This window comes from Anabas testudineus, chromosome 6, assembly GCF_900324465.2.
Source record: "Anabas testudineus chromosome 6, fAnaTes1.2, whole genome shotgun sequence".
Classification (NCBI taxonomy): Eukaryota; Metazoa; Chordata; class Actinopteri; order Anabantiformes; family Anabantidae; genus Anabas; species Anabas testudineus.
The window spans coordinates 20,916,823-20,941,235 of record NC_046615.1 but is presented as its reverse complement, the minus strand read 5'-3'; the positions used below and the strand labels follow the sequence as shown (position 1 = coordinate 20,941,235).

Here is a 24,413-nt window from a genome sequence, read left to right as displayed (position 1 = left end):
AACAACCGTGAGATGGCAGCATTAATCTGTAATCCTGTACACGAGTCTGGTTATTTAAGGCATTTTATTAGCAAATCAAATGAAGAGAGCTGTATTGTCCTTAATAAAGAGATGCTCACTTTTTGCACTTTATGACTGTGTGGCTTGCTGGAATTAAATGTTTAAACCACTCTGAATACTTTTATCTTAAATAAAGGTGCATAATTGTTATAGATGTGTATAAAATATGCTAATAAATTTAAGTGTTATCAGGCATCAAAGAAGAACATTAAAGCTATGTGCTAAATAGTTTTATGATCATCTTTATGTCTCAATCTTATGCACGATTGCAATAATTATTAAAACACAGAAACCTTTTATTTATTTTAAATGACATGTGTGAACATTATTTAATTAGATTTGGATTCATTAGATTTAATAAGACCTCTTGAAATGTGCGCCATCTTTGATTTTGACGAGTCTGATCGTCTCTGTTTAAAGGTGAGTTTAAGCTACTTTAAACTCACCTGGAAACGATTTATCTTGACCGGATAGTGAGCTGAGAAGTTCACCTCCCTTCTGTTCAGTTCAGATTTTAAATATTTATATGTAAAATAACGTTTTTATGCTTCAAATGGTTTCAACCTGTCAGGAGCTAGCTAACGCTAAGCTAACGCTAAGCTAACGACAAACTCAACAAGGACTCAAGTGGTTCGAAGGTCCTCCCTGTAAAGTCTGGATATTTCTGGTAAGTAACTTACTGAAACAAGAAGAAACGCGCATTTATGTATTTTGATAAATTACATGTTTTGATATAATTAAATGTTTGCTAAAATCGGTGTGTTAAGTTATCTACCTAACGTTAACTCAAAAACGCTAACTAGCTAGCTAACGTTAGCTAACACTGTCGTTGGCGTTAGCTTTAGTATCAAAAGTTACTGTTCACGTTATAATAGTATTTATTAAAATAATATTAATTACAAATTAGTATTTAGTCCTTTAATAAATGAGGATCTAAAGTAACTAACCTTTACATGTTTAAGGTTTAATATCTAAAGTGAATTAACTAAACACTGTAAACTGAGAACAACATTTATTAATGTTATAGTATAAGGACCTTACACTCGGCTGCTGGTCGTTTTCTTATGCACACACACCCTGAAGTGTTAAACTAGCAGCTTCTCCTTTTTAACACAATATAAACATGGCTTTAGGTAACTTTAAAATGAAGTCACAGCATCCTGTAGCTACAATAAAACATCCTCCTCTGTTTTTACAGTCTTTATTTTAACATGTGAAAAAACAATGTAAAATTAGCAAACATAAAGAAAGTTAATCATTCTAACCACTTAGCCTTTCAGTGTCCAACAAGGGTCTGTGATGCTCATTTTATTACACAACTATCTTCAGCTTGGTCGTAGTAGAAACTGTTCAATATTTGACTGGCTTCATATCAACTTCTGTTTAAATGATAAAATGTTTAAAGGCTGGTTTTGTGTTCAGTACACTTAACACCCTCTAAAACAAAGTGAAACTATACCCAAGTGATGAGGAACACAATGAAGTAGACTATGACAAATACTGTACTTGCACCAACGTTTAAATACTAAAACCGTCCTTTTTAAAATCATCTTCATGAAAATGTCTAAGAAAATGCATGTTTAAAAAAAAAAAAGTGCTATCTAACCTGTACCTCTTTTATTCCTAAAGACACATTCGAGCACAGTGTTATGTTGGTGTGGTCCATCATTCAGCTTTGCTAGTGCAGCTCTCTGTCTTCACTGCATCCACCAGAAAACTGAGCTCATTACACAGAGACTCGTAGCGATAGGCCATGCGGATCTGTGCCACATTTGTCTGCCGAATGTCGTTGCCTTCTGGTCCGTCTTGGAGGTAGTTGGGACCAATGAAGTGTTTCTTTTCCTGCGGGTGGAAGAGTTGAAAATGATGTAGAGCAGATATTGAACAGATGTGAATATGGCAGGGCCCACTATTATCTAATCAGAGATATATCATCAATCATCAATACATAGTTTGTCCACTAGAGAGCACTGAGTGCAAGTTTATTATTAAACTAAAAATGGACTCAGCTTTTACCTAGTTTACATCCCTTGGTTTATAGCTTATGTTGTAAGTTGATGCAATAGTTGTTTTGGAAAGCTTGCAGATTTTATAAACACTAGTGTTGTTAAATGGAAAAGGACTGTAACTGTAACAATGCTGGTTTCTCCACCCCTGTTCTTCACTAGCTATGCAACCAACTGAGAACAAATATTAGACATTACCTGATGTGAGAAGCCGCTCTGCAGCACACTGTTCCTGGCTATCTCACACAGATCACAAGTGCTCAGCTTCCACACCTGGGCTGCAATGGCATACTCCTCCATCAAGGCCTCCTGAAAATGTTAGGTACATTGTACATGTTTAAAACACATTCCATGTATGAACAGAACATTGAATTGTGAAATATTTTTTAACTAAAAGATAAATTAACAAATATTATATATCATTATTTAATAAGCATATCCCTGTGGTTCTCACCTTGGTGTAGTGGAACTGCATTGGGTCATCAGTGGACAGCGACACACACAGGCCTTTGTGCAGAAACTCTTGCAGAGGATTCTTGGAGTACTGCAGGAATAGGCTGTTGTTGCTCAGTGGGGACATGGCGATTGGGATCTGTGCCAGGTAGTACAGGTACTGCAACACTGGACTCTGGGGAGAAGGAGGTGTAGACAGCACAGTAATGACTACTGCTATGCAGCTGCAAGAAAAGTTTTCAACATAGATTTTTCATGAAATGTGATTTGATCTTTACCAAAGTCACATATATCAACAAATACAATATTTTTAAGCTGGTAGAACACAGACAGTCATGGTGTTTCATGTCTTTATTGAAACCCTATGAACATGCATGATATGCATCATGATAGTCATGAATTACAAAAAGTTATGGTTTCGGATATCACTTTTTCAGAGCCATCACTGCGTGTCACTTTGAAAAGTGTACTGTTTGAAGTGTAGTCTTTCTGTTATCAATTTATTAAATATTTCAAATTTCCAGATGAACATTTTGTATTATTATATATTTATACATTTATATCCAGCTTATGGATGCTTTTACAAATGCTAGTATACCATAAGGGTTTGTAGTTTTCCTGTCAGCAGCAATGTTTGCTTTGAGTAAACAGATCTGTGTAGCAAGAGTAATCAGAGTTGGCCGCTTTGACTGAACATGGTTATGAAGGCCACACATATAATAAGATGAAGAGGTAAAGAAGAGTTATTGCCTAGAGAAACTTTTTAAGTTATAAATAGATATATAGAATTGCCTTTTCTGTATAAAGATTAAAAACACTTCAGCATGTAGTTCTATGTAGTGATAGGTGATCTTTGTCTTTGAAACATAGCTTGATTTTTTTTTTTTTTTTAATCCCATACTATGAAAGTTGTACTAAAACATTTATAACCTTTAAATCCAAACAAAATTTGAGATCTGTATCAGCAACTTTTATTATCAGCGTGTACTGATTAGTGTATGAATCCCTAGTACCTTTTTGAGGTTGAGTCCATGGGAGATGTTATCAGCTGTGAGGAAGGCAGAGACCAGGTGGGTGATAGAGCCGGCCTCACCGCAGTGTGGACGAAACTGAAAGGTGTTCAGTCCTCGCTCCCTGGGGAGAGACAAACAAAAATACTATGTACTACATACAGTAGTAGTACAACATAGCATGTCGGATATTTACTTTCTTTTAGGCTGTTCTAGTTTTGAACACGTTTTCAAAAAGTATGCTAAAGAAACTGAGTATGTGTTTCCTTCAGCGGGAGAATACAGGTAGGCCTAACACTAAGTTCTAGGTAAAACAATTACCAATACTAGGAAAGGTTTGTGTATGTAACCATAGTTTATTTGTGTTTTTGCTGCAGGAAATTTGCAGCATGGGCCTGATGTCATGTTTTTATTTTAATCATTTTCTATCAGCTTTTACAATATCTTTTTATCTATGTCTATATAATATAATATATCTCTCCGGTCTTCATCTTGGCTTTACTACAGATGTCACATTTTCTTTTCAGGGATCAGTGTGAACATGTTTGCCAGGCTTCTGCAACATGTAGACCAGGTGTGCAATAGACATAAATCTACTCGGAATGTTTGCATGTGCAGGCATGTATGACTTACTTGCGAAGGTTGTTTAGCACCATGATGTTGGCGTACATGTAGAACAGGTAGTATGTGTAGGGTGGGTTGTCGTCTGTGATCCACTCCTCAGGCTTCGGGCTTTTGTAAGAGAACATGTGGTCACTGTGTTTTGACTCGTCATCCACACTGTCAAACCCTGTCACCTAGAGGACAACAAATTATAAAACCATGGACAAGTCAGTCATCAGTGTGAATAGATGTAGTTCAAACTTGCCTGTACTGCTTGTCTCAAGTCAATCAATCATGAAGGTACTTACATATTTTAAGAATACATGTATTGCTTTGTGCTTTTGTGGATTGACTGTAGCCTCAAACAGGGGAAGGAAAATGTTCTCCAGGATTTTGGCGAAGTGTGGTACTAATTTCTTTGACTTGAAAATGTCACTGCAAGACAAAAAGAAAGTCATGTCATCTTGCCATATCAAAACAAGCATTGTTTTCTTATTTATAACATCTTGTTGTGCATTGTAATTATTCCTAACTTGATTGCAGGTGATTGTGAAACCACCTTAATTTACAAGGTCGGAGCCAAATGTTTAGCAACACTGACATTACAGTTTTTTTTACTCCGGACTTCTTAAGATGGACACTTGGAACTTCTGCACTTGAATTCATGAAATGAACTCATATCATCCACTGACAGTGCGTTAATAGAACCATGTCTGTCTTATTGTAGGGAAATTGCCTCTCATAGTTGGATTGTGCTTTCATGGCTGAAAATACCATCCCCATTATCTACCAAGGAAATTTTACTGCTGTGTTTTTGGCAGCTGTTTATATCCACCCATGAGCCAACGCTATGGCAGCGCTTGGCAAGTTTTAAAAAACACACTGTACCGTGTTGACAGCAATGTACGGGGTGTGTATAAGCCTGCACCTTGCAGACTACATCTCTTTGTTTCTGTACCCAGCCTACAGACAACGACTCAAACAAATATACCCTGTCACTAAACCAGTTAAGCTCTGAATTTCAGAGACTGAGAACATCTTGCAGGACTGTTTGGCCCTGAAAGACTGGGATGTATTTGGAGCTGCAGCCAAATAAGAGAACATTTCTGTCAGTGTAGAGGACTACACAGAGTATGTGACTAGGTTCATTAGCACTTGTGTTGACAACATCGTACCCACCATACAAGTCAGGAAGTTTACAAATCAGAAGTTAAACAGTCAGGTATGCCACATGCTGTGTGCTTGAACTCTTGCTTTCTTTTTATGCAAATAAAGTGAGTGCAAAATGGCAAAGTACGGACTGAGAAGAGCCATTACAGTGGCCAAGAGGTAGTACAGAGAGAAACTAGACAGTCTCTACTCTACTGCTGATGTCGGGTGGATTTAACGAAGTCTGCAGCCCATCACAGACTACAGGACCACCAGCTCCTTAGACAGCCTGCTGGATGACCTCAACACCTTCTATGCCCGCTTTGAGACGCCCAGCTCAAAGCCTGGATTACTGATGGGGATGAAACAGCCTACAGGAGGGAAGTGGCCAGTCTGATAACATGGTGTTATCAGAAGTCAAAGGAGATGATAGTGAAGATGAGAAAGGAGAGGAGAACTCATCAGCCACTGTTTATGTGGGAGCTCGGAGTGTAGATGGTGAGCAGCTTCAAATACCTGGGGGTCCATATGAGGACCTCACTTGGACACTCGGCAACACCCAGCTGGTTAAGTAGGCACAACAGTGGTTGTACATCCTATGGAGACTGAGGACGTTTGGCATGTCAGCCTAGATCATCAAAGTGTGGTAAGGCTGTACTACTACGACGGACTGCAAACCTCTGCAAAGACTGGTCAAGACTGCTGAGAAGATCACCAGGACTTCACTGCTCTCTCTGCAGACTATCTACCAGCACAGAGTACACAGGCAAGCTGTCTCCATCCTCAAGGACCGCACCCACCCCTAACACGGACTGTTCACACTTCCACCCTCAGGTCAAAGGTACAGGAGTGTGAAATGCAGGACTTCCAGACTTAGGAACCCCCCCATCAGACTGTTAAACAGTTTGCCAGTTTGGCACAGACTAGACTCATCTATCCCACAGAGAAGTTGGACTAAATGCCTCATTGCACTGGTGTTAAGGTGTTAAGGTGTTAAGGTTAATGCCGTTTCTACTGTGTTATCTGCTGTTTTGCACTATAAGTCATAATTTACCCTAATATAATTCTTTTCATTCATTAAGCAGTTTATATGTGCTATAATGCTTGTTTATTTGTAGTTGTCCATAGAAGAAGAGTTTCATTGTACAGGAAACAAGTTTTCCTCACTGTGCATATGACAATAAATGATTTTAATCTTTAAATGTCTTGAATCTTTCACTTACTAGATCCTAGGAACTTGGATCATCCATCTCATGTTGGGTGAGTGAACCCTATGCTGGATGAACCAGGTTGCCAAGCTCTCCCACTCCGTGGTCGAACGGCCATAAATCGACAGACGGGGCTCAGCATGCTGGTACTTACTCTCCTCCAGATCCAAACTCACTTCCTGAAATGCAAAACCACGGAAAGTTTTTGATGTTTCTTGACAAAGCAGAAGTTACCATGTAAAGATGGCTGCTCAATGTATGTCAACCTCAAACATTTTTCTTCAATACATTGGTAAGCATTTTGTAGCTTTTTGTAAAGAGAAGGACAGGTGACAATAACAGTTGTCATGACAGTGGCAAGCTTTCCATCTATCAATTTAATGGAAATATTTGCTAGATTTTCTAGAAGTTGGTTAAAGATAATTCTCATCAGTTCATGGACTTTATTAACTTTACATAATGCCGTCCTTCATCCTTCAATGTGGAAGCTTTGTGAGCAAGAACAAACATAAATCTAAATAAATTATATAAGTGGAAATACCAGTTTACAGGGTGATGTTAATACTTTAATTTATACCACACCTTGATGAGACGTGCAAAGTACTCTCCTTTGATGTAGTTGTCTGTTTTCAAGTAAATCTCTCGAAGTTCGCTGGCTCCCACTGGGTTGTATTTGGAGTTGAACTTGTCAAACCGATGAAATGTTTGTCTACCCTGTGAGAGTAATTCGTGAGAGGCAGTGAATCTGTACTGATGATCACATTCTCATTCCAACAAACTGACTATATTGATTATTTTCATTTTACAGATTAAGGGGCCTTTGCATGGAACAAAAAATTAATGCCAAACACCATATGAAATGCATGAACACACATAATTACATCCGTATGTTAATGAAGTCAGATTAGTAAAATGTGCTGTAGTACTTTAAAAAGAGCTAATTAATTCCTCACCAGGCCGTATGTGATCCTGATGTAAGTATTTGTCTTGTTAGGTATATTATGAAAGGAAAATCTTATGTAGGCTGCAACAACATGTTAGGTTAAAACTGGAAATGTGTAATAAGAGCTTTGGTTTTTTTTTTGTGTGTGGGTGTGTGTGTGGGTGTTTTTTTTTTTTTTTTGTTTTGGGTTTTTTTTGTCCTTACAGCATGCACGTCCAATGAATCAACAGTAAGGTCGTAGGGGTCCATGTGGAGGTTGTTGAAGACGTCCTTGAGTGTGAGCTTCTGACTGCCCTTCTCCAAGACCACGCGACCTTCATCTGTATCGAACGAGGTCTTAATAAATTTCAGCAGATGCTTTTGATTCATGCAAGCAGCAGCATGTATGTGTGTGTCCACCTGTGTTAGACAAACAAAAGTGACAGTGAGCATGACTTTATTGGATACATTACAGTAGATCTATAAATGTAAGTCATTTTTTATATATTTTTTTTACTAAAGTTAACTAAGGATAGGCAGATTTAATTACTAATTTAAATAACTTCCGTGAGACAGCCTTTGAAGTAGTTGGTGTGCAATACTGAACAAAAATATTAAATATTGTCTGGGGTTTGTGGGTAATAAGTAGATAATATTATCCATTATTTGAAGTGTTTGTAAACGTCTTAGTCCAAGTCTTTAGAATTAGCTCTCTGCTGTAATGGAGTCTGATCAAATAGCTACATTTAGCTAAACAGCCTCCAATGTTTGCTGCTTTCGTGTTGCTTTTGTGCACACATGGACACTGCATGCTGATTTAGAACAGGTTGACGTATTCTACTCCTGTCTTTAGTCTTATCAAGTGAAATTAGTTTTGTTTTCAGTCAATTTACAACAATTAGCTAAAAATGCTCAATGCTTGTTCAACAAGTTTCATAAAGTACTCCTACTGTTTACATTACTGTTGGATGTTGTTGCATATATTGGTAAGGAGTATTGTGTTCAACCCTGATCCTACCTCGCTTAAAAAGAGCCTGCTCTCTGCTCTGCTGCATTCTATACAAACAACCCCCCCCTTCCCATCCCTGCTTTGAGAGAGCAAGTGAAACTGCATCTGCAGAGTAAAAGTGAGTAAGGATCGAAATGTCTTCTTTATTTTAACTTACTGATCTCTCAGCCTGGTTACTTGTTACATGGGATTGTCTCAGTACACCACTATTTTGCATAATGTGCCGGAAAAATACCAACCAACCTTCCTGACGTTGTAGAAGTCTCTATGTGGAACACGTTTCAGCTCTTTTAGCTCTGCCATTTCATTCAGCATTTCATGAAGGTGGAATTTAGAAGACAAGAAATTGAGTCTTCTGTGACAGTAGGTTTTCCTGTGAGGCAACACGACATCAGATCAGCAAAATGTGTCATGTGGGACCCAACCTGAATTATCTGGTCCAGTTTACTATATTGAGTGATTTCAATATTGTAAAATATCCATTTGAAAGATTGGCAAGAATATTCAATTATGTCTGTGTACTCACGTTGGACCATCAGCTATCATAGCAAGAATGTGGCTCAGATCTATGGCAAAGGTCTCAAGGTCAGGGTAAGGGAGGCTGTGTGGATGCTCTTGTTTCAGAGCCTCTGCGTTGTCGTAAACGTAAACTATGCCATCCTTCATCTGCAGCTCGTAGTTCAGGTCCTCAGGAATACCCTCCATGGAATATGGGTCTTCTCCTTCATGAGGGCACGGCAAAATGTCTAGAGATGAGGGGCAGTCATTTAGACTACAGAGCACGCTCTATATTCTGAGATTCCCTTATATAGTCATAATAGAAATTGTATATATATATTTTTGTTGTTGTTGTTGTACCTCTCCCACACTTTCAAGATTTAGTGCTGTTAAAATACAATACCAATACTCATTAATTTTGTATTATGAGACAAACTTGTGGAAGGATTTACAGTATATTCACATTTATAGAATGATCTTTTTGTATAAAATGTATTATATCAGATAAAAAATCTTCTGACTTCAAATAGCCAATGACTGGACAAAAAGGGCTAAACATTTCTCTGTGCAAAGTTTTACCATTTTATACTCATCAAGTGGCAAAGCCTACATTATGACATAATCAAAGCAATGTTCTTTACACTTCCCCTGTCAGCCAGACTTCTTGAAATTTCTATGGTAAAACTTGAGTAAATGTAGGCTGTGTTTACTTGATCGTGGAAATGGCAGCTCTGCCTGCCTGTGCAGGTTTGTTACGTGTTTACTCTGAATAAGCTGCTTTTTTCTTTGGCTTAAGCAGTTCATTAAATATTAATGGGGTGGATTAAAGCTTGTTTATCTGCTTGTAGTGAAGATGGGTTTTCAGAGTGTGTACTAGGACTTTGTATGTGGACTCCAACTCTTAAAAAAACTGTTGTACATTGTTTCTCCTGACTTGTTTGAGGTCATATTACCATACTAACTTCCTGAAAATCCAACTTCCTCAAACTGGTATACATCTATATTGTTACTAACTACCAACATACTAGACATTTTGGTCAGTTTACTGTTATACATTGGTTGTGTATTGATACTTATAGATGGACTTAGACTCTTGTTTTTCTAACCCTTTCTCACTGGCTTGTACTCAACTGAGACTTGTTGAAACTTGTCCCAGTCATTAGTCAAGAATAGTCTAGACTGACCTTGGCTTAAATATTTCATAATAACTCTGTAAATGCTTCATCTTTACCATGCAATCACAAACAGATTTAATTGATAAAGAAATTAATCTTGCAGTAAATGTAATTGTTTTAGTTAAGCACTTTTGTTGCTGTCATCTCAGTTGGCATTTCTGGTTTTTGTTCTATTTTGGTTGACATTCCATCAGCCTCTTATGTTGTCAGCGCTTGTTAATGTTAGTTGTCAGCTAATCATGGCTTACTGTCAGCCAAGCCTGCAGTCCATCTTTTCAACAAGGGAACCAGACAGTTTTCCTTCAGCTAACTCCTGTCCACTGTGTTTTTTGTTGCTTATCTCCCAAAAACAGAAGGGGTAAATTATTAAGTATATTTATTCAAGTACAGTACTTGTACTTAACTTTATCAGTAAGAGTATTTCTACCTCATATGTTTCCTTTTACTCCACCACAATTCAGAGAACAATATTGTACTTTATCATGGATTAACCACCTATCGCTTTACAAAGTGGTTAAAATCATCCCTATCTTTACAAGTTGTTGTTTTGTATATATCTGTACATCTTGGACACTTTTTTTTTAATTACTATTAGATGAGTTGCCTTCTCTGTTAAAAAAAAAAAACTTTCCCTTGCCTTGTTCACTGTGTAGCAGCCTTTAGGAAGAAATGTGCTCTGATGAGGTTGAAGTAGTAGGTATGAAAAGCCTACAGATTCTAGCTTAGGGTGACAGTCACTGTTTTGTTTCCACCATGCAAGTTGGCCGGAGCGGACTATTAATGTGTCTTTCAAATACTGTTCCATTTGTATTAATGTATATAATGTTATTTGGGCCACTGTTGTAAGCCACTATCAGATGGCTTATTTGGTACTCAGCTTTTGTCTTGTTTTTGTCTGGAGGATTCTGGCCTCCCTGGCCTTAGCATGATGTTTACTATGGTGAGTGTGGGAGATGTCAGGTATCCAAGTTGAGGTGTATCTCCACGATTTAATAGTGCAATTAAAAATGATCTATAATTGATCTTAAATTTAGTGTATTAAAAAATATATCCACAACAAATTAATATCTGAGTACTTGCACTTGACTATGACTGTTGTGAATTGTTTACTTTTACCATCTCTGCCAAAAAGTGTTAAGTTGGATTATGTTGGAGAAATGGCTAAAAACATATACTGGTCTAGACTAGATGAAATTTGTAATATAAGATGTATTGTGTAGGAGTCCTACACAATACATCTTATATTACAAATTTCATCTAGTCTAGACCAGTATATGTTTTTAGTCAATCAGTGATTTCAAAACAAGTTCTGTAAATGCCCCTACCTGGCAAAATTTCATCCTCCTCTTTCCACTTGTTATTTTCGGCATTGCGGAGGAATTGGGCGGTGGTCCTTGAGAAGCGGTGGAAGGCCAGCCTGGAGTACTTCTCCCTGATGAATAGTGCCTTAAGGAGACTCTTGGCTGCCTGCTCATAATCGTCAACTGTGACCTAGAAATGTCATGGGAATGTTTGTACTCTTTCAATGGCGACACTCAGGTAATTTGAGAAACAGTTATTATGTTGATACGTGTTTTTCTTACAGTACCTAGTTTACAAATGTTAAGATTGAAGATTTTTTATCCCCAATTTAATTTCTTGTATCAAATGACCATTGTAGCCTCACAGGGCTTTTCTTCCTTGTCTGGTAGTGTGCATTTATACAGCATTTCTTTTAATGATTGAATTCCTTTTGATTGCTACCATGCATGTCAGGCAGCCATTGCGTATTCATATTATATGAGTAGTTATGATTGCTAATTCTGTTTACCCCTGCACAGTAGTCTCCACTGATAGTAACCCTCTGGAACTCTGGGAAGGCCTCTGGGAGACTAGGTTCAGCTGTAGTTGGGGAAACTGGGGCGGGGGCCCATTCACCACCGACGGGTATCTGGAAAGATATCGACTGCGAGCGCTTCAACTTGAAACTCTTCTTCCTAGTCAAACGAGGGGACAAGTATTACTTTAATGACAAAATAATAGTTTGCATATCTTAAAGGTTTATTGCAAGCAGCTAGCATGTGTTGGGTAATGTGCTTGGATTTTATGATGCAGAGCTGTGCAGAAAGAGAAGAATATTTTATCAATGTATTCCTTCCCATACTTCTGACTAGATTCCTGGGACTGCTGCTCAGCCAACTCCTTCTGCAGTGCTCTCTGCCTGTCTTCATGCAGACCGATGGGACAGTCCTCTGGCACAGTGAACAGTGCCATAGCATTCTTATTGTCTTCCTCCTTCAAGGCTGAGGCATATACCTTCTCTGCTAGTAGACGTACTTTCTCATCCACTTCACTTATTGATATTCTCTGGAAAAGCCGTGGCATGTCTGAGGAAGTTGAGAAAGATTAGAGTTTTAGTAAAAAATGTTTTGCCTTGCTTTGCTGAGGTTGGCTATGTCTGGACAGCTGTTTTTGATAGAAAAGTGTTCATATTATGTTAATGTGTTTGCACTGTCAATAATAATGGTTCTGAGTGGAGAGCGTAAATTCTGGATCAAGTTAAATGACAATTATGATTATTTTTGTATCTTTATATATTTCTATCCAGAACAATTCCATTTGAAGTCCATTTTTTTACTGATGAAAGTAAAAAAGGTGGTGCTAAAGATGCAGGACATCTGCTTTATGCCACACAATGAAATTACATTTCAGGAGAAAACTTGCTCAACCTGTTTGGGTAGGTAGCAGGCACAGAATGATCTATTACATATTCTGCTTTGAATCACTGCCCTTACAACAATGCTTAGAATGTGTGTAGTGACTCTTGTTATGAAGATCTCTGTTTTGTTTTTGTCATCTACAAAATAAGACCAACTATTTTTTTTCCAGAAGTTCATAACTTGAATAACCATACAATTAAAAAAAAACATCCTGCAAAATTGGTTCACTTACAAAAGAAACGTTTTTTATGGTTTAGATGTGTTAACAGAATCTGAGCAACTTGCTAACAAGCTGTATTTTATCTCATAAATGTGATGAAATATGGCAGCACTTGTAGAAATAACATTATCTTAGTGGTGGCAGTAAATAAAATACTAGGAAGAGAAACATGAGCATGACAAATACAAGTTGGAGGCTGAGGGTAGTTGAGGTTAAGGGACGATCTTGGCACATTTTGCTAACCTCATCTTAACTCATATCTTGTAAACATGTCAGTGCTGGCTATGTGTTATGCCAACATGTTAGGCAAGTTACAGTGAACACAGTTAATCACTGTCCTGGGTTGTCATAAGCTGGCAGTGCGACTTCTCAAACCTCGGGATGGACTGGTCTCCCTTTCTGCGACCATTCAGCACTGGCAGTGGAATGAAAGACGAAGGTTTTTAGGAGTTTTGCTGATTGTTGAATTCCAATTATCGTAGCTGGTTTTTGAGTTTTGATGCCCTTTGCATGGAGTGTAAACTTTTTATTCCCAAACTAATTTCTAAGTTTGTATTTTTGCAGATACTCTTAAACAGATCACCTTAGGAACAGTAGGTAATATATATACAATAATTTGCGAAGATGTAAGTCTAAGATTTTTATTGTCTAGTCTTTCCTGTGAATAGTCTGATTATTTTTGAACAGCAGTTATTACTGTAGAGTCATTTTGGTTTTCAGGGCCTTTTGGTGGGAACATAGTCTTGTTTACTTGTATTGACCTGATTCTTACATACCATTGGCATGAACTCGGGTTCTATTTTAAACTTTAGAGCCTGTGAAGTCATATTTTGATAGGACAGACGAAGGACAGCACAGTTGCTTGTTTTTAAATAGCTTTGCCTGCTTGCTCAATCCTCCTAATATGAAAACTACTGTTGCTTTCCAACATCCCATAAGTAGTGGAGATGCTGACCATGTCATTGCTGTTACTCATAAAATTAATATTGTCAGTTCAGTTCTAGTATCAATCCCTGTGGAGTAAAATCAACAAGCCCAAAACAAGAACATGCTGTACCATGGTGTCAAATATCAAACTGTATCAAACATCTGCAGTTAACTCATCGGCCGAAATGATCTAAGTGAGATTACAGATGACACCATTACCACTTGTGATAACATTTGGCGCATGATCATTTTGAAAGGTGTCATTTCTGATAAGCTCTCAGCACATGTACATTCTCTCTAGTGGACCAGCTCAGCAGCCCCCGGTTGACCTTGACCTACATGCATGCCCAACTAGAGAAATCTGACCTACAGAAATCAGTTGGTTTGTTGAGAAGTATGCCTTTTGTATATCTCATAACATTTGCAGTCACATTTTAATAGTTGTGCCAATCTGCCTCTGGAGGAATGACATTTTTATAGCCACCCTAACATATCACAGATATCAAAGTTCTGACAATTACAGTATTCATCTCTCTGTTTGAGCTATTACTTTCAGCTACAACTGGTGGACTCACATTAGAGTCGGTAAGGAAATCATCAAGTGTCACCTCACACCACAGACATTTTGTGAACCTCTTAATATGATAATTATTACCACATTGCATCTGTGTCATTAAGGTTTATCAGTAAAGGAAGCTATTTAAGCATCTTACCTTCTGTAGTGATGTGGGCCATGTTTGACTCTTTCAGTCTCTGTTTGTTGGGTCAGGTATTTCAGCTTATATGTTTCTTTTCTGTCTCTTCTTGTCTCCCTATCTTTTAACTTTGGCTCCACTATTTAAATGTTCTTGCCACTCAGTATCAGGCCTTACAACACTATTGAAGAGTAATAGAAAACTCTTGACACTGTCAGGACTGTCCTCTTTTCTGGTGTCAGTATCTTTCTAGCAATTACAATGCAAGTCAGCGTCACTCTGACTCCCTCAGTTTGACTTTGCTCTGCTGTTTATGTGGTCCAGTGCCTGTATGTATAATGCAGCTGCTAGCTGTTGCTGTCTTGAGTCTCGCTCTCTCTATTTTAGGGTGTTAAGAGTATCATGTCAACAGGGGGTGCTAATCCAAGCTGCTATGTCACAACTGGCTGCTAACATGTGAATTGCTTACAATGAAGAGGGGCAGTAAGGACAGCATGCAGTGCGGATGTTTAGGTAATACTGAATTACTGAGAAAGTTTGTCAACATATCCTGTTTGTTAGGGTTATATAAGGGGCCTAAAAGTTTACAAACTAGGTACTCACATTAGTTAAGTACGGTTGCTGACATCTGTAGGTTACCAAATATTGTTGTGAGGGAAAATGTTCCACTGTATAACACGTTATAACTGTCAGTCAACAAATTGTTTCTTGACGTCTTCACTCTTAAGGGATGTATCGCATAACTTTCAATCAATAATTTAAGCATTTGAACTTGAAGTAGCTTATGGAAATTAGGGTTTGTCAGATTAATTGGCGTACGGCTGTTATTTGAATATTTTGTATACATATGTGATGGACATTTACTGAACAAATATATCAGAATGTGATATAATATGATAGGGTAAGATTCATGGCCAGAAAAACCGGACGGAGAGATCTCTTTTTAGAGGTGGACTGTGTTGCACTATAATACATAGTTCATATTCATGAGGCGTGGTTTCCTTTCTTGTGAATGATATAAAATTAAAGTTAATTAAATTAATTTAACTGCATTACCCAACCCTTACTCTTTATATAGTTAATGTTTGCATGAATTGCAAGGATGATCATTACTCATATCTTTGTATATTTCTATCCAGAACATTACATTTCAGGAGAAAACTAGCGGAACCTGTTTGGGTGGGTAGCAGGCACAGAATGATCTGTTACTTATTGTGCATTGAATCACTGCATGTGTTTACTTACTTAACCTAATTAAAAATTTTTATATAGGTTTTGAATGACACTGCCATTGTTAGTGTCTTGACCAAGGACACTTAAACATATGCATGGGAGTAATTGGGAATTGAATAACCATACGATTGGTGGACAAAAACAAAAGGTTAATTAAATTGAATACCAGCTAAATTAAAATTAATCAGCCTGACTCTGAATGTAACTGTATCATATTATTACACAATTTAGCTATTTTATTTTGGCTCTTGTATCAATATGTGTATTGAATAATTGGAGAAGAAGACACTTGCATCTCTAGTATTAACAACTTCAGTGGACAACTTTAATCGATGTTGAGCAATACTGATAGAGATGGATTTGTCACTTTAAATTAGCAGTACTGGCAGGGACATTGTGAACTGTGTTTATGCATGCTACATCATTTATTTACATAACTATTATTTATTTACTCACCTTTCCCATAAGTGGGTGTGGACTGCTGCTTGAAAAGTGGTGTGTCCCTTTTCTTCATTATGATCTGTTTTGACAAAGGAGAAACAGACTTTTAATTGAAGGTTCTTGTAAATTAATTTTGCAATGCTGAATGATTTAAGGAATCTATAATTACTTTAGCTTTTACAATATTACCATAGCAAAGTATCAGAAAAAGTCTGAAATTGTTTAAAGTAACTTTATAAACTGGCCTGGAAGTGACACATTTATAAGTTGCTCTAGTCCTATTTATTTATTTTAGTTTTTAATAGCATTTTCAGCTTTGTTAACTCGCAAATATAAGCTCACTGTTTGTAGGTCAGCAAGACTGGAACGTTTGTTGGAAAACATTTATCTTGTTTCATCAGTGTGACTACATGGTGGTTAAATTAGTTGTACACTTGCTTCTTGTTACTCTTCTTTTCTCTCTCCTCTCATTTTCCATTCACTCCAGCCAGTTAAGGCAGATGGCTCACCTAGCGTTTGGTCAAGGGGCATTTTTTTGGTTTTCTCCATTATTCTCCAAGGTCTTAGCCCTACTATGTACATTGCCTTAAGAGGCTTTTGGTATTTAGTGTTCAATTCAAGTTTATTTATACAGTGCCAAATCATAACAGATTTATCTTAAGGCACTTGACAAAATAAGACATTATTGTATAAATAAACTTTAACTAAATAGTAGCCAAATATAACCACAGGTACAGGTACAACACTGAAGCTACCAAAAATTGAGAGTAAAAGAAGAATTGAATAGAAACCTATGCTAGAAGTTGGTTTAGAAAGTTTCAGATTAAATATGTATTGGTTTTGGAATTTCCTGTTTTTTCTGTCAGAAGACAGATGTACACAGAGCTAAACATTGCACCATTCACACTGCCCTTTTGCATGTCTGAAAACTCTACACTAACAACATCAATCTAAACAAGTTTGTGTATTTGGATATTGAAATTATCCTTTAGTGTATGTAATGAATTTAAAGGCATTCGTCGCAGAAAAGATAATATTGGGATACAAAAAGTGTTCTTGTGACTCTTAACTTGTGCTTAAATGTCAAAGTTGCATATCTGTCGTTTTGAGCTTTGCAATCTCTGGTAATTACCACACCGCTCCACAGACTTGTTTTATAAACATGGAGATACTTGAAGATAGAGGCAATACAAGCAGTCTTGATACTGTATCTGCAATTATTTCTACAGCTATTAGGGTAACAGCCAGTCACAATAATATCTAGAGAAGGTGATTTACAATTGCTGGACACAGGAATAATATAAAACACTGTGTGCCTGTCATTTCTGGCAAATTGTTGCACATATTCCAACCTGACAAAGTAATTCACAGTTTGCTAGTGGCTGGGTGTACATGTTTCTGTTGGCAATAAACAGCAGTTTAACTGAGAGAAGTGACAATGCAAGATGCTTCCCGATTGTGGTTTTGTTTCTGAAATGCTTTTACATTACATTTTATTCTGTCCTTTGACTTATTGTATCTATGAATATCAGTCGAGAGGTTAGTTGGTCCACTACTTAAGTCCATGCTGAAATGTCAACAGCTCAAAAATGTAGATCCATTAAATTTTGTAGACATTCATCATCCTCCAGTTCATGATTTCTGATGGCTTTAGTAATCCTTTGACTTTTCTTCTAGTATTATTAGCAGACTGTTGACAATGCCTTGACAGCTGTTGGACTGCCATAACATTTGTTCAATGTTTACATTACAAAATGTGCAACTGTAACATAATTTTGCAGTCTGTATTTATTTTATCAAAACTAAATAGAACATAAATGTCTTTACATAATTTTTTTCCCCCTGTTTTTGTGAAGTAATGTTTACAATATTTATGATCACACAAATGGCCTACATCTTGACATATACAGTATAGATTCCAGTCCTGTCACAGATAAACATTTGCTTTCATGCCAATGGGAACTTGATGGCCTGTAGTGTACTTTACAGAACCTGTCTGTAGACTCTGTTCAAACAGCAGCACAAGAACACACCGGCATAACAGTGACCACCAAGTAACAACTGCACAGGAAGAATGCTCAGTCTGAGAAATGAAAACCCATGTACCTTTTGGCAGAAGTAAGCATTGTTAACCACAGTGTCTTTGTTGTTTCTATGAAACTGTCACTTAACTACAAGTTTTTATTTTTTTAATATAGGTAATATAATTCTGTCCACCACCAGCCTAGAGCCATGCAAAGTAGAGCAAGTGCCATAAACAATGGCAGCAGAAAGATGTAACTGTAGATAGAGGAATGTAGTGAAAGGTTTTACATATTCTGACAAAATGAATTGTTGAGACAGCAGTGTACTTACTGTTTGTCAGGCTGTACAGAAAGTTGCTCTTGAGACTGTAGAGGGCCTTATTTGGCTTCAAATGACAGACGACAAGTCAGAGAAACATGCAGCGACTTTACTCCTTCACTGCCACTGTGAACAAGTGGAAAGGGTGCACCAGTTAAAGTTACAGTGCTCTAAATGAGTTTCAGGAAGTGATTTGCATCAGCGTGTTTTAGTGCAGTAGAGGAAGTGCTGGAGGAAGTTTGTGACTATGCCAGTTTACTTTTTTTTTTCCATGTGCATGGTAACAGTTTTTACACTGCAGCCCTCTTTGTGGGGTCTTAGCTTATTGTTCAGTCACTGACTCTTGTAGTGGATATGGCAAAAAATATGTGCACATAGACCTGTGTGTCTTATAATATTAGATAAACAGTATGTTTATCCACAAAAATTATTGCACAAGAATTCACTACAATTCACACTACACAACTAATGCTCAGCGTTCTCCATCAGATACTCTACTATTATTGTAGAGTTATTGTTTAATAATTAAAAGAAAGGTTATTGTTTATAACTAATAATTATTTTTAATTTAATTATAGTTCTGAAAAAGGACATTTAATTTGTTAAAGTTTGTCTTAACCTTTGTGCTGCAAATTAGTGGTATAAATGTCTGTGAATCGTCTACAGGTTAGAGTATAGGTGGTGTCAGAATTGTGGAGTACAACACCACCATCTGGACAGTAAAGGAACATTAATGAAGTGCCTTTCCCTTGGATGGTAGGAGTTGGCTTTTAATTACATGTACTTATGTGTACTCTAATTGTTCAATTTCTACAAACAAAATTATTTAACTTAATAATGTTTTAATATTTTGAGATGGTATTTAATTTCAAATATGCAGAAGAGACCTGATTTAAAGTGTGCTCACCTTAACGACTTTACTCTAAATAATGGACAGTCATAACAATTACAGGGATGTGATTAATTGGCGTTCCTATATTATAGAGTAGTGCTTCACATACACATTCTGCTGGGAGTGCTAGAGAAAATCACAGCAGTCATTGAGCAAGACGCGGAGTACACCTTGGACAGGTCACCATTAGTTCACAGAGTTAGGGTAATTTAATTTTTCATGTAATTCCACTCCTGTTTGCAAACCTCACAACAATTTCATAGAGCCGTTACAACGTAGATCTGCTCTACGTAAACAAGGGAATGGACTTTTTTTTACCTTACAGCTAAATAACACCATGTTGGTGAGAAGGCCCCTTCTTTCCATTTGCCTATGTACTACAAACTTTAAAAAAGCTGCCCTGAAGACGATCCAGTGTTATTGTTGGTGCTTGTTTGTTTTTTATACAGCTAGCAGCAACCCGCCATTAGCACTGTGACATTTAGAGAGTATGGTTAGTGTCCATAAATTTGGGAAAGGAAACGCCAATGAAAAGACATCCTTCTGGAGATAGGTCATGAACATTGAAAGCAGGTGTGTTGAGGAGAGAGCTAGTATACTCCTCTGACCAATCAAAATGGTTGATTAAAACTGTCTACGCCTGATTTTGAGTAGGAGACATTAGGGATTTATGAATGCTACAGTATCTCCTATTTGGCAGAATGAAGTAAGCAGATATTCTTCATTGCATTTATTGTTGCCAAATAGATTACGTGTGTGGTAAAATGTTCAGTTGACCCAAATAGTTAGACCTAAGAGTAGTGTTGTTTTAGTCACTATGGAGTATGTTATTTCAAGTTGCATTTTATGAATGGACTTGACAAAGTAAAGATAATTACGTTTATTGCGAATACAGATATAGTGAAAATATGGATTCTAACTTAAAGGGCTGAGGAACAACTTGGGAGCCATTTTATATGTATTATTAAACATTTAAAATATTTATTTATCCACTGTATTGTAAATTGTATCCATTTATAATCCCAGTGGGATTTTTTGATATAGTTTTAATGAAAATAACCAGATTCATGGTGAAATTGTTTATCTTTTAACACAAACAACTGTTGGTAGAGGTCAAATTCCATTATATCTGTATCTAGTCCCCATTTGAGTGTTACTAATGTGCAGTGGAGCACACTTCTGCCTCCCCACACATCCCAACTTGGATTGTTGTTGCCAAAACATAATTAATTTTGTTGAAATGCTTTGATTACACAATTTAGGAACATGTTGACCCGAGACAAGTTTTATTAATGTTTCTTTGAGACAGGCAACTAAGAATGTACATCAGTGCTTCATGTTTTTTATATTATGTTTATAAAACCGAGGATTTAATCGTGTTCAATCATCACAAAATGACAAGGCACATGTTTACTGTGTTGCCTGTAAGCCTCCTTACATAAGCACAGACATACACAAGCAGAATATTTCATATTAGTTCACCCAGAATGAAAGTTGCTTCAGATTATTTTTATTGTTGTATTCATTTATTTAAAAAAACAAACATTGCAGTTAAATGAATGCTACTACAATTCCTCATATTTGCCACAAGACATATAACATGTTAACTAATAAAGTTTCAAGTAATATCAGCTAAATTGTGATTTACTACATTCAAATAAAGATGCAAATACATGTCAAAAGGGTTTCAGGTTTAAATGTTTAAGGGTTTTTAAGTGCGTTTATTGAAGCTGCATTAATTTTGAAACTGCTGGCCTTGCTTTTAACTGTAAAGCTAGATGGCAGCACAACACTTCTATTCGTTCACCAGTCCTTTCACATCAAAGGTAAAGAGCCTTTCCATCCTTTTCCATCCATTTTTCAATAAAGCAAAGGCAGTTCATACATACCAAATAACTCAGCGATAAGATCTTTAATTTTATGTTCTATACTCTTCATTCATATGAAGACTATAGGAAGAGACAGTTATTTAAACAAACATGTTAAAATGCATAAACCATTTTATACTTCAGTAAAAAAAGAGACATGTTTAATATACATTTTTGCAATAAAAATATTGTTGTATGTTGTAATGTATGTTTAAATATAAGGTAGCTTTATATATCCCACATATACAAGTTGATAATTACATATCTGTAACTGTGTGTAGGGTTGGTAAATACTGTATAGATTGCACTCCTTTTTTTCTTTTCTTTGCGGGGGGGGGATCCTGCATGTGACAGTTTGGGATCCAGTAATGTCAGTTTCTTGCGAAAAAAAGGCTTCTCCATTATGGTCTGAGTTCCTCATCAGTTCTTTGGCTTTTCAGAGAAGATTTGTAGGAACTGTCTTCTTTCACAACTGCCTCGCTCACTTTAGAAACTAAAGAAGAGATCAATATTCTTAAGTCCCAGAGGTTTGACGTGACACGCTTGTTCAGATACGCTGAAACTGAATTTAAAATGCACACGGTGAATTCTGAGTATCTATCATTGGAATCCTCCAGTGACTTGAGCATCCTTGGCTGGGCTGTACAGATGTAGCAGCTGTGCTTTGGGCATATCTGGTTGTACATCTGTGAAATAAAAACTCTGAGGGGACTTCTCTTCATCTGCTGTGAGCAAAAAAAAAAACCCCAAGGAGGACTCTCCTCTGGCTTTTTCACGCCTGTGTTAGGCCACTGTGCATGTACTTCTGTGTCTGCGGACTGGCTGACCAGCTTCAGTGCTCCTTCTTTGTCTTCCTGTCTGAAGGGCAAGTTGAGTGATACCAAGGAGTGAGCGTCGACGGCGCCCATAGCCATTTGAGCCAATCTTGTTTGGTGGAGCTTTGACATCTTTTGGCTTTATGTTAATCGTGTACACGTCATGGAGCAGGTCGTGGTATACACATGTGCCTAGGTTGCAGCCAGTTTTGGGTGATATTGATCTCCTTGGTCTGCTATTGACATCAAAACTAGAAAAGGAAAAGAAATATTTGTGCTTTATTTAAAAACTTTCCAGGATTATCAAACATGACCAGAAAGATATAAGTTTATGAGGTTTAAGTCCACATTATCAAGATTTGTTTAGATTTAGGTCATTGTATCAGTTCAACGGAGCGTAGAGTGTCCACAGATTAGTTACCCCTTGAAATTGCTAACTTTTTTTACGCATAGTTAATTTTCCATTGGGAATTTGAACTTCTGTAATATCAGGCAGCATCGCCTTTAGCCACTTAATAGAAACAGACTGTCCTAGTACCCGAATTTGTATTTAATTTAAGCAAGGTCTGATGCAAGTATCCCCTCTAAGATATAGTGTTTGTTACCTTGATGGAGCGGACACAGTTTTTGTGTTCTTGTCCCGCTGTGATCCGATGTCAGAGGACCATTTACTGGTTGTCAGTACGCTGCTGCTGCTCAGGTCTCTCTTCATATGATTGTGCAGCCATATTTTTAACCTGCAGAAACAGGTGACTGTGACTACAGGAACTGGTAAAAGACTTTCTTTTCATCAGTTAGCATTGTCATAAGGAACCATTCCTACCTCAAATCAGTTGTACTATAGTAAACGGAAATTCTGACTTCACTGCGATACTTTATACACTTAATCCTCATACAACAACATGTATGATATAACATCTGATTTGAATGTTGAAAACTTAATGAGCCCCCCCCAGCCAGATGCACACAGTGTCCTGCTTGTTAATTAAGCACCTCACCTTTTTTTCAAGCTGGAGTTGAGCTCCTCTGTGGCCCCTTTTATGAGTGGCAGGACCATGGTGAAAAGGCAGCAGCAGATGATTGTGTGCAGGGTTAATCTCATTTTGGCTGCAAACTGTCAGTGGTAAAGAAAATGTTTTTATTTTTTTCTGACCTGCTCCTTTCAAATAGCTTAAAAAACAAGGTGGTTAAGAAACAAAATCTGCTGAATAAATGTTTAATGTATATGCACACCCAAAGAATACAAATAAATATCCTTACTTCTAGTTCTTTAAAATCTCACCCAAAATTGACATGATATCAGTGTATTGTTTAACAGACTCTTGAAAATAATCTTAAAATAAAAATGAAAAAGTCACTTACCTCAAGCTCACGGCAATACTATGATCTAGCCAATTTTTGTGGTGTGCCTCAAAGTGAGTTGGGTGTTTTATCCCAGGCTATTAAGAGTTTACCATGATCTGAAGTCTGAAGTTTACACTGCTAACATGAGAGGCTTTATAGTTGGAGGGAGGGAGTTATACCTGAATGCCAGACCCAGTGGGAGGGACTGTGGGACAGTTCATGTCAACCCAATCTACCCCACATATAGTCAGTCAAACCAAAAACATGCAGAAAGATAATTGGGTAACCAATCCCGAAAAATGGCATGACTAATGCTTATTAGTTAAAATAATCTTAATTTTGAGTTATTATACCTCTTTTACTATGTTTTTCCTCTCCTCTAAATGTTTGTTTTTGGCTATACAAAGTGGAGATTTGGTGCACCAAGTTAATTTACATATTTTTTGGTTTTTGTTCTTTCAATATTGTCTCCACAGGGTAGTTAAGGATGTTTTATTGGGTACGTTCATTGAGCATGCATGCTTCAAGTCAGTTTAGTTGGGGTAAATGTCATCAATAACTGAAATATTTCTAAAGATGTGTTGTTGTTGGGTTTTTTTTTTTGTTGTTGTTTTTTTAATGGCTCTGTTTTAGTTCAAGTTAATCATCTGTGATTTTAAATTGCTACAAAGGGCTAAGTTTTATTTAGACTAACAACATGTTGTTATGGCAACAGCATGTACTGTGGATAATTAAGGAAGGAACATGTGCTTTACACTGATTCAACCTCCAGATCGCTAGTATAATCATTCTGAGTGCCACTTAAACCTGCCTTTAGTTGCTTTTAAGTATTCTATATAAGGG

At 37.1% G+C, this 24,413-nt stretch overlaps 2 protein-coding genes across 3 annotated transcripts; both read right to left on the bottom strand.

The window, feature by feature from the left end:
* Positions 1–1,227: 1,227 nt before the first annotated feature.
* On the bottom strand, positions 1,228–18,815 carry ampd3b (adenosine monophosphate deaminase 3b). 2 transcript variants are annotated; one of them, XM_026365242.1, is made up of 16 exons: positions 18,664–18,815; positions 16,324–16,387; positions 12,237–12,459; positions 11,904–12,069; positions 11,419–11,584; positions 8,947–9,166; positions 8,664–8,793; positions 7,637–7,831; positions 7,072–7,203; positions 6,505–6,668; positions 4,441–4,567; positions 4,163–4,326; positions 3,533–3,653; positions 2,521–2,694; positions 2,265–2,375; positions 1,228–1,902 (listed from the first exon to the last, which is right to left on the bottom strand). In XM_026365242.1, the coding sequence occupies exons 2-16, from the start codon at positions 16,379–16,381 to the stop codon at positions 1,726–1,728; spliced, it is 2,328 nt and encodes a 775-aa protein (XP_026221027.1). In that variant the 5' UTR covers positions 16,382–16,387; positions 18,664–18,815; the 3' UTR covers positions 1,228–1,725. The 2 variants fall into 2 exon arrangements, with proteins under 2 accessions (XP_026221027.1, XP_026221028.1); XM_026365243.1 differs by lacking the exons at positions 16,324–16,387; positions 18,664–18,815 and adding an exon at positions 14,653–14,969.
* Positions 18,816–21,047: 2,232 nt separating this feature from the next.
* On the bottom strand, positions 21,048–23,684 carry admb (adrenomedullin b). Its single transcript, XM_026364761.1, has 4 exons — positions 23,589–23,684; positions 23,225–23,340; positions 22,832–22,963; positions 21,048–22,477 (listed from the first exon to the last, which is right to left on the bottom strand). The coding sequence occupies exons 2-4, from the start codon at positions 23,326–23,328 to the stop codon at positions 22,195–22,197; spliced, it is 519 nt and encodes a 172-aa protein (XP_026220546.1). The 5' UTR covers positions 23,329–23,340; positions 23,589–23,684; the 3' UTR covers positions 21,048–22,194.
* Positions 23,685–24,413: the final 729 nt, after the last annotated feature.

Bases quoted from the DNA above. Each gene is read 5' to 3' on its own strand.
- admb (XM_026364761.1), bottom strand. From the start codon at position 23,328: ATGAGATTAACCCTGCACACAATCATCTGCTGCTGCCTTTTCACCATG. The intron at 22,964-23,224 runs GTGAGGTGCTTA...CTGTTTCTGCAG, and splicing joins AACTCCAGCTTGAAAAAAAG to GTTAAAAATATGGCTGCACA. The intron at 22,478-22,831 runs GTAACAAACACT...TTCCTTTTCTAG, and splicing joins ACTGTGTCCGCTCCATCAAG to TTTTGATGTCAATAGCAGAC.
- ampd3b (XM_026365242.1), bottom strand. From the start codon at position 16,381: ATGAAGAAAAGGGACACACCACTTTTCAAGCAGCAGTCCACACCCACT. The intron at 8,794-8,946 runs GTGAGTACACAG...GTTGCCTCACAG, and splicing joins ATGATAGCTGATGGTCCAAC to GAAAACCTACTGTCACAGAA. The intron at 3,654-4,162 runs GTAAGTCATACA...GTCTCTCCCCAG, and splicing joins GTGCTAAACAACCTTCGCAA to GGAGCGAGGACTGAACACCT.